This window comes from Urocitellus parryii, chromosome 2, assembly GCF_045843805.1.
Source record: "Urocitellus parryii isolate mUroPar1 chromosome 2, mUroPar1.hap1, whole genome shotgun sequence".
NCBI classification, from domain to species: domain Eukaryota; kingdom Metazoa; phylum Chordata; class Mammalia; order Rodentia; family Sciuridae; genus Urocitellus; species Urocitellus parryii.
Window position 1 is genome coordinate 69,859,195 of NC_135532.1, and position 14,516 is coordinate 69,873,710.

The 14,516-nt window shown below is 37.5% G+C and overlaps 1 protein-coding gene across 1 annotated transcript in view; it reads right to left on the reverse strand.

Annotated features, from left to right (window-relative positions):
- Window positions 1-1,822: 1,822 nt before the first annotated feature.
- Ednrb (endothelin receptor type B) overlaps window positions 1,823-14,516 on the reverse strand; it is a 32,850-nt gene continuing 20,156 nt past the window's right edge. Inside the window, exons 3-8 of the mRNA XM_026415271.2 lie at window positions 9,444-9,556; window positions 9,110-9,314; window positions 7,431-7,580; window positions 6,923-7,056; window positions 6,260-6,368; window positions 1,823-4,456 (exon numbers count right to left, since the gene is read on the reverse strand). Of these exons, the coding sequence (XP_026271056.1) occupies window positions 4,322-4,456; window positions 6,260-6,368; window positions 6,923-7,056; window positions 7,431-7,580; window positions 9,110-9,314; window positions 9,444-9,556 (846 nt within the window). The 3' untranslated portion in view covers window positions 1,823-4,321. The remainder of the gene's footprint in view (window positions 4,457-6,259; window positions 6,369-6,922; window positions 7,057-7,430; window positions 7,581-9,109; window positions 9,315-9,443; window positions 9,557-14,516) is intronic.

Sequence of the window (14,516 nt, forward strand, 5' to 3'; positions counted from 1 at the left end):
TTTTGTTGATTTTTTTTTCTTTTGCTCCGGCACTTTTTCTGTTTCCTCAATCTCCCCACTTTTTTCCCCCTGTTTGTTTCAGCTTCTGTCTTCCATTTCAAAGTTTCCTAAAATGTCTCTTGGCTTTTACCTACTTATTTATCTTTAAAAATATGGCATTAAGGGACAAATTGGAAATTCTATGTATGTGGATGGAATGGGACAGGGCATAACTCATTTTGGTGAAAATTCCCCTTATCCTTGGTGTTGACATCTGTAGGATTTTTTTTCCCCTTGGATTTTTCATGTCCTTGGAACAGAATCTTCATTTTCTTGCCTTGGACATACAAGGCTACTAATCATTGATAGTATGGATCAGAGCTGGAGATCTCACTGTCTAGGAGTCAGGTCTTTGCTGATTGCCTGGTTCCAGTAAGGGGCCACATTTCTACCTTCTGCTCTCCTTGCTGGGACCAAGTCCAATCATACATAATCTTATCTGGAAATAAAAAAACCACTTGTCTTTTTTTTTTTTTTTTTAGTATATGTTAAACTTTTAATTAAGTCCTTTTATTTTTGACCCCACTTCAGTCTGGTGTGTTCAAAGATGTCTGCTGCATCTGGTTCCTGAGTGCATTCTGGATCCTGGAACATGTTAGCCTACCTCACAGGTGGACACCTAGTAGAGGGAAGCGGAAGCCAGAATAGCTGTCCCTTATCTATCTGGTTGTCCTCGTACAGAATTTGGCTAGCATTTCTGCTTGGCTGGTGTCTTCTCTTTCATCCCTGTCCTTGTAAGTTTATACCTTTTACTTTTTTCCCTCATTTTAGTGGAGTTATAGCAGGTGAATAAAAAAATGTTTAATCCACTGTCTTTACAGAAGTTAATTCTTCTCTAGCACTAAGGTGACACACGCATTCATGCCACATGTGTACCGCACAATCTGCTCCAGGTAAGGTCCCCATTGTTTGTCTAGTCACCACCTTCCAACGACACGTTTCTGTTACCATTGTACTCAGATTCTCAGCCAACATCTTTGATTTGCTTCTCCTTCCCCCTTGGCTTTAATGACACTGTGCTTCTTTGTTCCTTCTAGTCTCTTCTGAACTCTTCTCTGTCCATTCCTTTTGCATTTGTGATCTACAATCTTTTATTCACTATCTGTTCTTTTTTTTCTATTCTTTCTAGCTTTTCTTTGAGCCTCTCTCTTGGATTTTGGAATACTTGCATATACATAATACAATATCTTGGATTTAGGGCCCAAGTTCAAGCAGGAGACCTGTTTATGTTTCATTTATACCTCATACACATAACTTGAAGATCATTTTATGGTAGCATAGATAGTAGTATACTTGATGGTCTGAGTTTTGACTGCAACCTGTTACATGAGATCAAGTATGGAGTTTTCCATTTGTGGAATGATGTCAGTGCCCCCAAAGTTTTGGATTTTGGAGCATTTTGGATTTCAAATTTTCTAATGAGAGATGCTTAATCTGTAATAATTTCATTCTGCTTTGCATTAGCAAACACTAAAATAAGCTTTGGAAATGAAATGGATAATCCTCAAATATAGTTTCAGTCTTTCCCATTTGTTTATGGTACAATAATGGTTAAAGAGTAAAATGCTCCCAAATTAGCAACCAGAGAAAGACAGACATTAAGAGGCCATGGCAACTACCATCCAGATAATCGACCTTGGGAACTTCAATGTCTATCTGTACATTTGGCTCTTCACACAATGAAACATACCAACAACGTAGTCTAAAGACTAGAAATGTAGCATTTTAATCACTTTCATATTTCTTTGATAATTGTATGTTTAACATAAATAATGTCCACTGTTACATCTCTATTTCCTTTAAATACTTATTCAATATCTAATGAATTAATGCCTGCACAGTGAAAGATAAGCTATTTTTTTAAACAAATTTTATTGGTTTTGTTTACATAATAAGGAAACAGCAACTACAATAGTTGCCACTTTAAGTGACCACAGTGGGGGAAAAACAAAATATATAATTATTTTACATGGTTATATTACAATTTTATAAAGTTAGCTACAACATACCCATGTTCTGCTATAAACTGCATTCCTTTGGCCATGTGTAAGCTGTTAATATTAAAAGGTGTCTGAAATTATACCCATGTTAGCAGTGAGTAATAAGGAAGAAAACAGGTTAAAATCACTTGCAAATCTCTTAGCTATAAGATCCATGTTAACACCATTTTTGTTGTTATATTAAATAGCTCTTTGTACTAGGAAATTTGCTTTAAAGTCAGAGTAGCACTTTTCTATTTTAGTTTTCATCATGCAAAGAAATCATGATTGTTTGTAACCACCCTTTATCAGTATGTCAAAATTTTGAACAAATTTTTTTGAAAAGCTACTGAATATCATTTTATTACAAATAGTGCATAAGTCTTCTTAGTTTCAGCTTTAAGACTAGGCAAGATGATACAAATCGGGATTCTGCATAGAGAAGGAACAGCATTGGAGTGTAAACGAGAAGGGTATTAGGATATAAAATCTCAGTAAATGGTAATAAAATGATCTAAAATTGAAACAGGAAAAAAAGATCTATTCATAAACTGTGAAGACAATTAAATGGCCCAACGTTGATTTAAAGTTGAAAATCTGAAATGTCTTTTATGATGACAGGCATTTGAAAAAGTGATTGAGAAGAAATTAATAAACAAATTTGCAAAGATAATCCATGTGGCATTGAACTAATTATTTAATTATTGCCCCCTCTTTTTTTTGCCACATTATTGAGTTTCAGCTTATTGTATTGTCACATTGGATTCTGGCAGAAAACAACATTCCTAGCTTATTTCCAACATGTGGCCTGACTTCCTAAAAGAAATAAATTGGAAATTCTGTTATATTTTAAGACAGAAAGCTCTTGGGCCCAATTTGTTCCTGAAGTCGCTCTGAGAACACTGAACTGTGTTCTGCTGGAACAGAATCAGGACCTTTCGCATTGATGTGACGGGGCCATGACGAACTCCAGGCTCAGAATGGGAGAATCGGTCCCCATGGGTTTCCTCCCGCCCCATCTCATTTCCTCTCTTTGCCATTTTCTCTTGTACATACTTTCAAACGCATCTCATTCCAAATTAATCTAAGGCACTTTGCTGCAGAGATTAAAAAATTAGATCAGAATGCACAAAGTGAAGGTTTTTTTACGCTCCTAAAAAGAAGTTTTGCCTTCTGGTGATAGAAAATCACCACGTCAAGAACACCTTTCTGTTGGTTATTAAAAAAAAAAAAAAAAAATTTAAAAGTTAGTAATAAGCCTCACAGGTAGCTGTTAAATTGGTTAATTTGTATGATTTTAGAAAATAGTATTCTAAGTATACTTAGAGCTAGAGATCATTTTGACTACAGCAAGGAGGGAGGGTGCGCCTTGCTCTATTGCTGTGTGGACACTGCGCCAGGCAATTCACATTTTGTCCGTTTTGGGGTCACTGGAATCTCCATCATAAAGCTATGAACACAGGGGCCTGCCCCTTGTTTAATCATCTACATGTAGTGTGTGTAGTTAAGTATTTACAGATGACAAAAGTAAACAAATAAACTACCATACCGAAGGAAGAATAGGCAGTAATCCTGAAAAAAACTGTAGGTGGCATTTTCTTTGTAGATCATGTGATAGGGAGATTTTAAAGTCTTCTGTGACAACAGTTCAAGCCTTCTCTTTCTTTCCTGACATTGATTTCATTTCAATGCAAAGAACTGACCCTTGATCTCTCTCTCTCTCTGATACTCTCTCCTGATCTCCTAAATGTTTCTATCATGCAAAAAATAAACTAGCTAAACTCTTTTCATTTTGCATTCACTTACAGTTTGACCACAGATGTGATGCCATTCATTGAAAAGTTGCTTATTAAAGGACTTTTAAAATATTCAAATTGAGCAATTGAAACTTTACTTAAAAATATGTCTTACATAATAAGTGGCACATTTTTCCTTTATTCAGACGAATCTGATTTAAAAATAAACCTCTTTACCAGGAATTATGAGTGAGCTCATTTTGAAATCTAAGGTGTGTATGTATACACTAGAAACGATTAGTAAGAACTACCTTGAAGTGCTAACTGTAAAAAAATAAGTGCTTTCACCATGAGGCTTTCCTTAATTCTCACTGGTTTTCTTCTCATATTGTAAACAGCTCATAAAATGTCAGGTGTAACGATGAGTGTTAAAATAACCCTGCTTACATTTTTACATAGTTTTGTACCAACATACAGATTTTTGTTTTGTTTTGGCAAATGATTCATTTTGTTATAATGACGTCTGTCCAAAATCAAGAAAATAAGATTAAGTGAATATTCGTTCTTTCAAGATGAGCTGTATTTATTACTGGAACGGAAGTTGTCATATCCATGATCATTGGCTTTGAACTTTAAGCACGACTGCTTTTCCTCCAAGGACTGTTTTTCTTCAAATGACTGGCACCAGCAGCACAAGCATGACTACAAAACAAAGCAGCTTGTCATATGTGCACATGACTCTCTGTCCCCATTCTTCCTGCTCTCTAGGGTTGGACTTTCTCTGCAGAACTGGGAGTTCTAGGGCCCTTTATTTCCATGCTCTTTTAATTCCCCCTTAATGAGATATAATTATATTAGTGGACTCTTATAAAATTTTTCACTAAAAAATATAAAGGAAAAAAACTATATAATCAAAATTCCTCATCAAAAGAAAACTACTCTTAATTCTTGATATATACTCTTGATGACTTGATAAACACAGTATTTGATAAATGTAGAATTTAAAACCTTTTTAACCCTTACAAACAGAAATATTATCATATACACGACTGGATGCCGGCAGGTGTTTATGAGTGTGTATTTGTTTTAATGAGATTGTACTATATGTGTACTCCCTAACCTGCTTTTTCTTACTTGACAGTATTATAAACATCTTTCTAAATCAATGAATTTACTATTACTTTGTTATTTTTCAACTGCATATCCTCAAACACCATTTCTTTGTTTTTTAATATTTATTTTTTAGTTGTAGTTGGACATAATACCTTTATTTTATTTATTTATTTTTATGTAGTGCTGAGGATTGAACCCAGGGCCTCATGTGAGCTAGGTGAGTGCTTTTCCGCTGAGTCACAACCCCAGCCCCCTCAAACACCTTTTCAATGTTGTTACACAATAAAGCTAAGAAGTTGCAAGCGTCTCAGTTGTATTAATTTAGTTTTGTTTTCCTTGGACTTTTTAAAAAATCCAAAACTTTGTTCATTCTGTTTGTTTTCTGAGAAACTATATGTATAAGAAATTGTGTCGACTGGGCATGGTGGTGCACGCCAGTAATCCCAGTGGCTCGGGAGGCTAAGGAGGAGGGATTGCAAGTTCAAAGCCAGGTTTAGCAATTTAGTGAGGCCTAAGCAATTTAGCAAGAACTTATCTCGAAATAAAAAATGAAAAATAAATAAAAAGGGATGAGGATGTGGCTCAGTAGTTACGCTGAGGAGAAAGAAAGAAAGGAATTGGGAGATTGGGAGGTTCACTCTTTTCTGTTCTGTATAATGAGGGAGTTGAGAAAAGTTCTTTTTCAGATCTAAAATCTGAGTGGCCAAAGAGTTTTATAGACTGCTTGATTGTTTACAAGAAAGCCAAATATTTGGCTTCCCAAAATGAAATACCAGGGACAATGGATCATGCCCATCCAAGAGGAGGGCATTTTTGATTATTGTTTAAGGAGTGAATGGATGAGTGGATGGATGTTATAGTGCCAGCAGCTACATGAGGAACAATGAGACACCCCAAAGGAGCAGCACATCTCTGTTGTATAAAACTAGGGAAAAGAAGAGTTGGAACTTGATTCCGATTTCTTTGTTTGACTTGCTATTCTCATAGCTCATATAAAAAAGTGACTAACATATCATAATATGAATTATGTCTAAATAGTCCAAAATCTACCAAGAATAGAAGAATGGTACATTTACTCATATTCAGCTTTTATGTATTATGTGACACCTGTCCCACATCAATGAGTGTGACTTTTATTAATTTTCTGAGCGATTCCATGAGAATAACTGGCTTTGACAACAGGGAGTGTAGCTGGCTAGGATTCAGAGGCAAGAAACTGACTCTGGTGACTTATAAGCCAAATTCATATTTTAAAAATCACCCTTGATGTAATGCAAGGGAAAACTAAAGAACAATTTGCTAGATGTCTCCAGATAGAAATATTGATGGTTTCAAAGGGTTATACTTAATGTCATATTACAAAGAGCTTTTTCTTTTGAAATAGTCTCTTACCTTAAAGCAGTTTTTGAATCTTTTGCTCACCAAGTACAGAGCGATGGGATTAATGCAGGAATTCAAGGAGGCCATGTTGATGCCAATGTAATCCAACACCAATAAAAAGCTGCAAACAGACAAAAACCCACAACATGTCTATGAAAGATGCTGCTCTGAGTATGTGTTCACTGTAGACTTTTGTGTTTTTGTGAGGGGAAAAAAAATATTGCCTAGATCCAGTGGTTCTGAATTTGTCACTAATTTGCTAGTAACAATCGCTGTCCCTTGCCTCTGTCACTCGTTGGGTCTCTCATCTCCACTGCCCTTCCCCATGGTCCCTTCCCATGCCCAACTTTCCTTTTTTAAAATACAACTTCATTGGGAAGTGCTGAGGATGGCCGAAAAGAGAGCATTTCCAAGTGTCAGGGAGAATCAGCTCTGACACTGTCAAGTCTTGCCACTCCCTCATGGCTCATCGCTCATCATGCTGTGTCTGTGTGTTCCCAGGGTTGTCCCAGGCCCCCTTAACTCCTCCCCCTCAAACAGGAGTGTAAAATTGGGAGTCTTAATTGCTCCCTATGGACTAAAAAAGTGGTATTTTGTGTGCCTATGAAAGGGATCGATGAAAACACTCCTGCGTGGCATTTGTTTACAAAATGATTTCCATTCCACCTTTCGTACCTCAAAAGTTCGCATCTGTTGGGATCATTCTGATCGTAAATAGTGAGCTTCAAGATCCTGCTGAGGTGAAGGGGAAGCCAACAGAGGGCAAAAACAAGGACCAGGCAAAACACTGTTTTGGCCACTTCTCGTCTCTGAAATAAAACCAGTCAGACCCTTAAACATGAGCCTTTTATATATACAGCATACACTCTTCCCAAACAGCATATTTGATATCCCTCAACTAAAAATTTAGAACATTGATACTTCTTTTGAATAGTTAATATCAATTAGAACTAAAATGATGAAGGATTCATCTTTCAAAAGTAATGGTTTCTCTTCTTTTAGATCATATAGACTACTTCTAAATAGATAAAATAACAATATTCCTTATAATAAAAAAATACCTGAAGGAAGAAAATGGTTACGCTCTCTGGCATGTAATTTTAGTTTATTCTCATCAAAATCAGTTTTCATCTCTCTAGTGGTAATGACAGCCACAAGCCATCCAACCTGGGCACCTTCTTACCTGCTTTAGGTGGTCATTCAATGCGATTTGCATGCCGCTCTTCTTTCTCAACATTTCACAGGTCATCAGGGTGTAAAACAGTGCAGTGATGGCCAGTGGCAAGCAGAAGTAGAAACTGAAGAGCCACCAATCTTTAGCTGTCTTGTAAAACTATGGGGAAGTGGGAATTTTCTATGGTTAATATTCTTCTTTAAAAATATATATATATACACCAAAAGTTAAACCTAAAAAGTAATTCATCAAGGGGTGATTATCTCCTAAAGTAGATCCATTTTATAAATGCTATATAGAATCTCTGAGTCCACAAATAATTAAGTAATATATTAAATGAAGCTTTTCTGAACAATATTTCGGTTCTTTGGAAACAGTTCTGTGTGATTATGCATAAAATTTAAACAGCTGGACCAAATTTGAAATAAATGGTGATTCAGTTTCATCTTTACATAGATTATTATAAGAGTATTATTTGTGTGAAATATTATACCTGAATGTGTAATGATATCCTAGAATTTAGGGGAAGTTTTCACTTTTTATTGTGTTTAATGGGAAAAACAGACATGAAAAGGTCTATATTAACCATTTCGGTAATAAAATGTATAAATCAAAGCTCTCAAAAACTCAAAGTGCTTATGAAATGTTTTTACTCTTGTTCTTTTTCTGCTCTGTTATCTTTTTTAAAAAATACTATTACTCCACATATATCTGTGTTGGAGAATATCTTATATAACTGATACAGCACTTTCCCCTCTTTTTACTAATAAATAAGCAATAATCTTATTCTCAATTTCACATTATGTCCTTTTAAAATTATTTTATTTACTATGATATACACAGTTGGATAAATTTTATATAGTATTATTGTATGTAAAATAGAAAATAATCTTTGGCTATGGTTAGATGAGCCCCTTTGCATATTCTCTTAATCCATTCTGTTGAATAGGGTCTTTATATTTAGGATCTGTCTTTTAGAGACTGGTGTCATCAATCTTTTCCTATTTCCCAATCAATCATTCTTTAAACTGGGTGTGGTGGTACATCCCTATAATCCCAGTACTCCGGAGGCAGAAGGATCACAATCCCAGGCCAAGCCTGGGCAACTTAGTGAGACCTTGTCTTAAAATAAAAAATAGAAATGGCAAAAGGGCTCTGAATCTTTAGCTCCATCGAAGAAAGCGTAGGCCCTGGGTTCAATCCCCAGGACTGAAAACTACAACTACAAAGCATTCTTCAAAAGTGGCCAAGATGAAAAATTCTTTGCAAAGGTAGCTTCCCTTTAGTATCAAAGACAGAGAGCAGGTTTGCTGTTCATAACACACCCATATCAGGCATCTTCTTTTGGAACATTTGCAGAATCATCCATTCCTCCAATGCTTATGCAGATATGTAAAGTGGTCAGTCCTTGTATGGTTTTAAGTAGAAACACCATAAACTCATATCAATTCTCATGTGGACTTGGTTTATTTGTATCTCTGAGATTTAGGGTGTTCTGGGAAAGTACTGATCTCAATTCTTGCACTTGGGTCATTAGTCAATGTTAACCCACAGTACTAGGATCTATACTCTTAATTAATGCCCAGGACAGTCATAAATCAATAACTGCTCAAGGAAGGGGAACTGGGGAAAAATATCCATACATTTTATAAGGCCAGAGCAGAAAGTGGGGGTGGAGTAAAATTTACCTGCATGAAGGTTGTTTTCTGAATGGGATGAAGCAAGCAGATTCGCAGACGACTCCCTTTGTAGTCCATTGTGATCAGATCAAAACCTATGGCTTCGGGGATAGCCAGAACCACAGAGATCACCCAAATTAAAACAATTTCTACTGCTGTCCATTTTGGAACTCCTATTCCTTTAATTCGGCTCCAAGAAGCAACAGCTCGATATCTGAAGATGAAAATGGAATTGTTTTTCAAGCTGGTTGGTTTTGTGGAATTACATAGTTTATTGTCTAAGTAACTAAGCCAACAGTATTATGGTGTTTAGGATAAACCTGACTTAAAAATGAATTCCTACCTGTCAATACTTAGAGCACAGAGACTCAGCACAGTGATTCCCACGGAGGCTTTCTGTATGAAAGGCACCAGCTTACACATCTCAGCTCCAAATGGCCAGTCCTCTGCCAGCAGCTGCATGGGGGAAACATGGAGCTCTGTTAGGGAGGCTTTCACAGGACTCCCTCTGAACTACATTACTTAGTGCAGAGTAATTAACATGCAAGAGGAAGATAAGACATCTCAGCGCTCATTCTTTTTCTCACGGACTATGCCTTTGAAAAGCACTCGTGTTTGATATATGGAAGGGGAGAATGTGTGGGGAATAATAAAATGCAGCCAGCTTATGAGAATTCATCATGCATACACAGTCGCTTGGTCTGAATCCCCTCTGCAAGGCCAACTGGGGGCCCTTACTTAAGTTTCCCTTAGAAAATTGAAACAGCATATTGTCATAGAGTGTCAAAGCTCAGGTTATGGCCAATTAAAATACAGGTTAATTAAGAATAATGATAAATTTTCTTAAGTTGAGGAGGCTAGAATACCCCCATGGAAACGTACTCTGGAGAATAGTGTGTTCATTCATGCACTTGTTCATTACCAGTGACTACTCACCGAGTATTCACACTGTTTCTTGACACATCGGGCACAATCCTACCTACTTCAGGGAGTTTGCTCTAAATCTTTCCTTATCCTGGAAGGCTTTTTCCCCATAGATCCACTTGGCTAAATCACATGCCACCCTTGCCCTGCTTTTAGGACCTGCCCTTTTCAATGTGACTGACCCTCACTACACTATTATAGTAACCAGCTGGGCCTCCCCACATCCCTTACCTACTCCACTTTTTTTTTCATCCGTAGCACTTCCCAGCTCTTACTACATATCACATTTGCCTATATGTTTCTTTAGTTTTTTTCTGATTCCCTAGAGTCTAAGACAGAACATCAGTTCCATAATTGCCTAGAATAGTACCCGACACACAGCAGACGCGCAGTAAATATCCTTGCCTCTAAAATCTGTAGGCACAGCAATACAATGAATGAAAAGACATAGTTTTTGCTTGTGTGTGTTTCTCTTTATTCTAACTGTAGACTATGTAACCTTCTATTATTAAATGTGGTTATTTTCTTTCTTAGGATATGGGTGTGTCCCTCGCTAACAATTGAATCACTTTAGGTAAACATCTGGACGGAATATTCACGAGGTTTTGAAAATAAAGGAAAATATTTCAAATCTATGAGGTTTCTTTTTTTTTTTTTTTTAAAAAAAAAGGTTTTCTAAAATAACCTTCTGAAAGTGAAAACTGTTTTGAAACACAATTGGTTGTTTCTGTCTTTTCAACAGTTAGGAAAACTCAACTGTGTTTGTCAATCAAGGTTGATTGCTCTTTAACTGGAATGGCCAAAGGCTAATATGCATGTCTAATTATGAATATGGCTTGAAGGTGGAATACAGGATTAGTTTCATTTCTAAATGAGACAGGAAAGATTACACAAATACATGGGACAGATGTTGGAGGACTTACCACATATGTGCTTACTGTAGGCCCGGACAACCTGCAGGGCCAGGCCGGTTAACACAAGGCAATAAAGAGAGCCAGGTGTAAGCATGCCATCAGTATCAGGAAGGCAACAGGGCAACAGGGAGTGGTGGAGTCTGGGGTAATCCAGGTCAGAAAGGAGCGACTCTAATAGACAAGCTCTAATAGGTCCCTCTTTTCTAAGGACCCACCAATACAAAAATCTATTGATTTTTCAAAAGAAGCCGGAAGTTGTTAATTTTTATATGAAATTTCACAATTAATAAAAGCTGTCAACTAATTCCTAATTTAAACTAATATGAAACACTGTTACACACTGTTGTATTAACAAAATAGAACCGTGGGCCAGACTATTTTCCATCTTATGACTTTTAGATTAAGCAGTTGACTCATAACTCTGCTTAATTCACTCAACTAATATTTATTGAGTACTCACTATGAGCCAAAGAGCATTTGGAATAGAGGATACATATCAGTGATTAAGGCAAACCCCCTGCTTAGTCTAGGGAGGGTGGCAGACAAAAAAACCAAATACTTGATATGGTGTTACACAGAAGCTGTCATATCAAGAGGGTGGTGGTGGGATTTGAGGTGCTTTATTGATAGGCTTCCTAGTAAGGTCTCTTGGAGGAGATACCATCTGAGTAGGGACTTGACCAAAATCAGAGAGCAACACATGCAAAGGGTGTGCTAGACAGCAGACAGAGCATGTGCAAAGGCCCTGGGGATAAAACAAGACTGATGGACTGAAGTGGAAGCAAGAAGGTTCTCAAGGCTGAAACAGAGTGACCCAGGCCAAGTATATAAGAAATAAAGTTAGAGAGAGAAAAGGAGTTGTATTTTTTTTTTAAACTGAGGATTGAGAACAGGAGTGCTTTACCCTAAGCTATAACCCTAGTCCTTTTTCATTTTGAGACAGGGTCTCTCTAAGTTGCTGAAGCTGGCCTCAATCTTTACAATCCTCCTGCCTTAGCCTCCTGAGTTGCTGGAGGCCTATACCACTACATCCAACCCTGAATGCTTTTTCGAGGAAATTCATGATAATGTTCAGAGTAGGGAAATAGCATTATACATTATTTCCCCTTTTTAAATGGTCACTGTGACTGCTTAGTATAGAAAAAAATGTAGAGTCAAAAAAGAAGCATCGGTGACAGGCTGGACCATGTGGTGCCTTTTTAACTGAGCCCCCCAAGTGAAATTAATAGAAGGTTTTCTTTCTTAAGAGGCTTGGTCCATTCTCCCTCCCTAGTTAATGAATCCCCAAATCATATTCATGTGCCACACCAGGCAGAGCATATTCCTCTTTTCCTCAGCTGATCAGACCTTGAACACATACTCTCTGTTCCCATTCTTATCAATTATCAATTATCATTGACAAGCTTGGTATCTTTACTGCAGAAGAATGAGCTAACAGGGTCACAGAGTGATTTTATAAACTTGATTTGCCAAACTATAGATTGCTTATCGGTTCACCAGACGTCCACTAGAGTGAAGAAAACTACACACCCTGGTTTTATTGAAACTTGTGAAAGTACCAGTTTCTGCCTTTTGTGCTCTTTTCCCTTGTAGAACCCACAATTATACTTGCTGGGGGAAGGTGGATCTGACTTTCCCTCCATCTTTTTGATTGATACCTTCTCAATTAAACTTTCTCTACCCCAAACTCTGGTGTTTGATGTTTGGTGCTTGCTCTACATTGTGCACATGAATATGATTTGAGGGTTCACTGACAAGTTTGTTGAACCAGCCAGGAGTGTTGTACCCATGGTGAACTGACCCTAATACTATGGATATCTGGAGAACCCCTGAAGAGCCAAGGTACTGTTTGTCCAGGGGATTTCTCCAGACTGTCTTCTGTAACAACCAGTCACTTTTGGTGCACAACCACTTGAAGCAGAGAAACTCATGAGTTTCATAACTTTTGTCCCTTTTTCTTTTCTTTAAAAAAAAATTTTTTTTGTGGTGCTGGGGATGGAATATGAGGCCTTCTGCATGCTACACCCCCAGCCCTTGGTTTCAATTTGGAACAGTTGAGTGAGTTGCCTTGGGACGTGTGGTGACAAAATTCTTTCTTTCCATTTTTATTCAATTTCTTGGATTTCATGTATAAGGATCCCCTGGGAAAATTTAATAGAGGAACCCTTGCTTAATAGGCTTTAGGCTTAGGAGAAAAATGGCCCATAAATAGGAGCCGAAGTCATTATACCGCCTGACAATTAGAAGTCTTTTGTAAGAGAGAAGGCAGATGGGAAGGCTTCCTGTTACTTTATCAAAGTGGACCTGCTTGGTGCAGATGTAAAATCATCATTCAGCAGGCAAAAAAAAACCAAAAAACTTAAGCTTGTTGTTGCTGATACAGAATGGGAGAAAGATAGAGAAAAATCTTTAAATGTTTTAAGTCCACAAATGGCTCTGCTACCACAAGCTCCTCAACTGGTGGTTGCAGACACTCCATCCCCTAATGGGAGCATAGAGTAGCAGAGAAATTATTCAGAAGGGAGGAAAAGTCTATAACGGTTTTCTCTCCTCTACCCATCAGGGCACATAATTTGGCCTAACCCACACCTAAGGCTGGGGATGTAACTCAGTGGTAGGGAACTTGCATGTGTGAGGTCCTGGGTTCCATCCCTAGCAACACACACACACACACACACACACACACACACACACACACGGATTAAGAAGCCCACGCTCTCCCTCCCTTAGATTTAACATGATTTTTCCTTATATCACTAGAGGAGCCTTAACTACAAATGACAGGGAGGATCAAATTAATCTTACCTATAAAAGAAGGAAACTTATTCTGAAATTAACACATGCCTATCTCCTGATTTAAAAAACCATACGATTGTAACTGGCTATAACAGGGGAAACCTTTTTCGTAGCCTTTGGAATGTCACTTTGGCAACATGAACTTAAAGCACAGCTTTCTATCAATGCCAGAATGCCTAGCAAAACTGAATGGACAGGTAACTTTTCTCAAAAGATGGGCTAGAAATAGCTGTTTCATCTAAACATGCCTGATATTGATAACTGGCTGGATAACCAATTTTTGCTACAGAATAACTGAAGACTCCTTGGAGGTACCAGAAGGTACCTTGAATTGGGTATGAAAGAGGAAGTATGGGTGAACAGGAAGTCAGAATGTTCCTGGATCACACACATATCTGGGTGTTCCTAAAGAAAGACCATGAAATAACTAATTTCAAATATATCCCTTACAAAAGAGGAAAATGTAATGAGGTTATTTCTGATGGCCTTTTTAAGTTAAGGTCTAATATGATCATGCCATTCCCCATATAATATGCCTAGCCTTCCAGTGAAATGGCCAAATTCTGAAGAATGCCTGTAGAGGCTCTCAGGGCCTAAAATCACATGGTGCAGAATCTATACTCAGTTGTTCCCAACCCTTGCACTCTCTTGGTTCACTGTACTAGGCTGAAAGGATACCTTTTTCTACATCCCACTAGAAGAAAACTCTCAAGAGATATTGGTCTTTGAATGGCAAATCCCAAACCCCATGCCAAACAAAAAATTTGTTAGGCTGTGCTTCC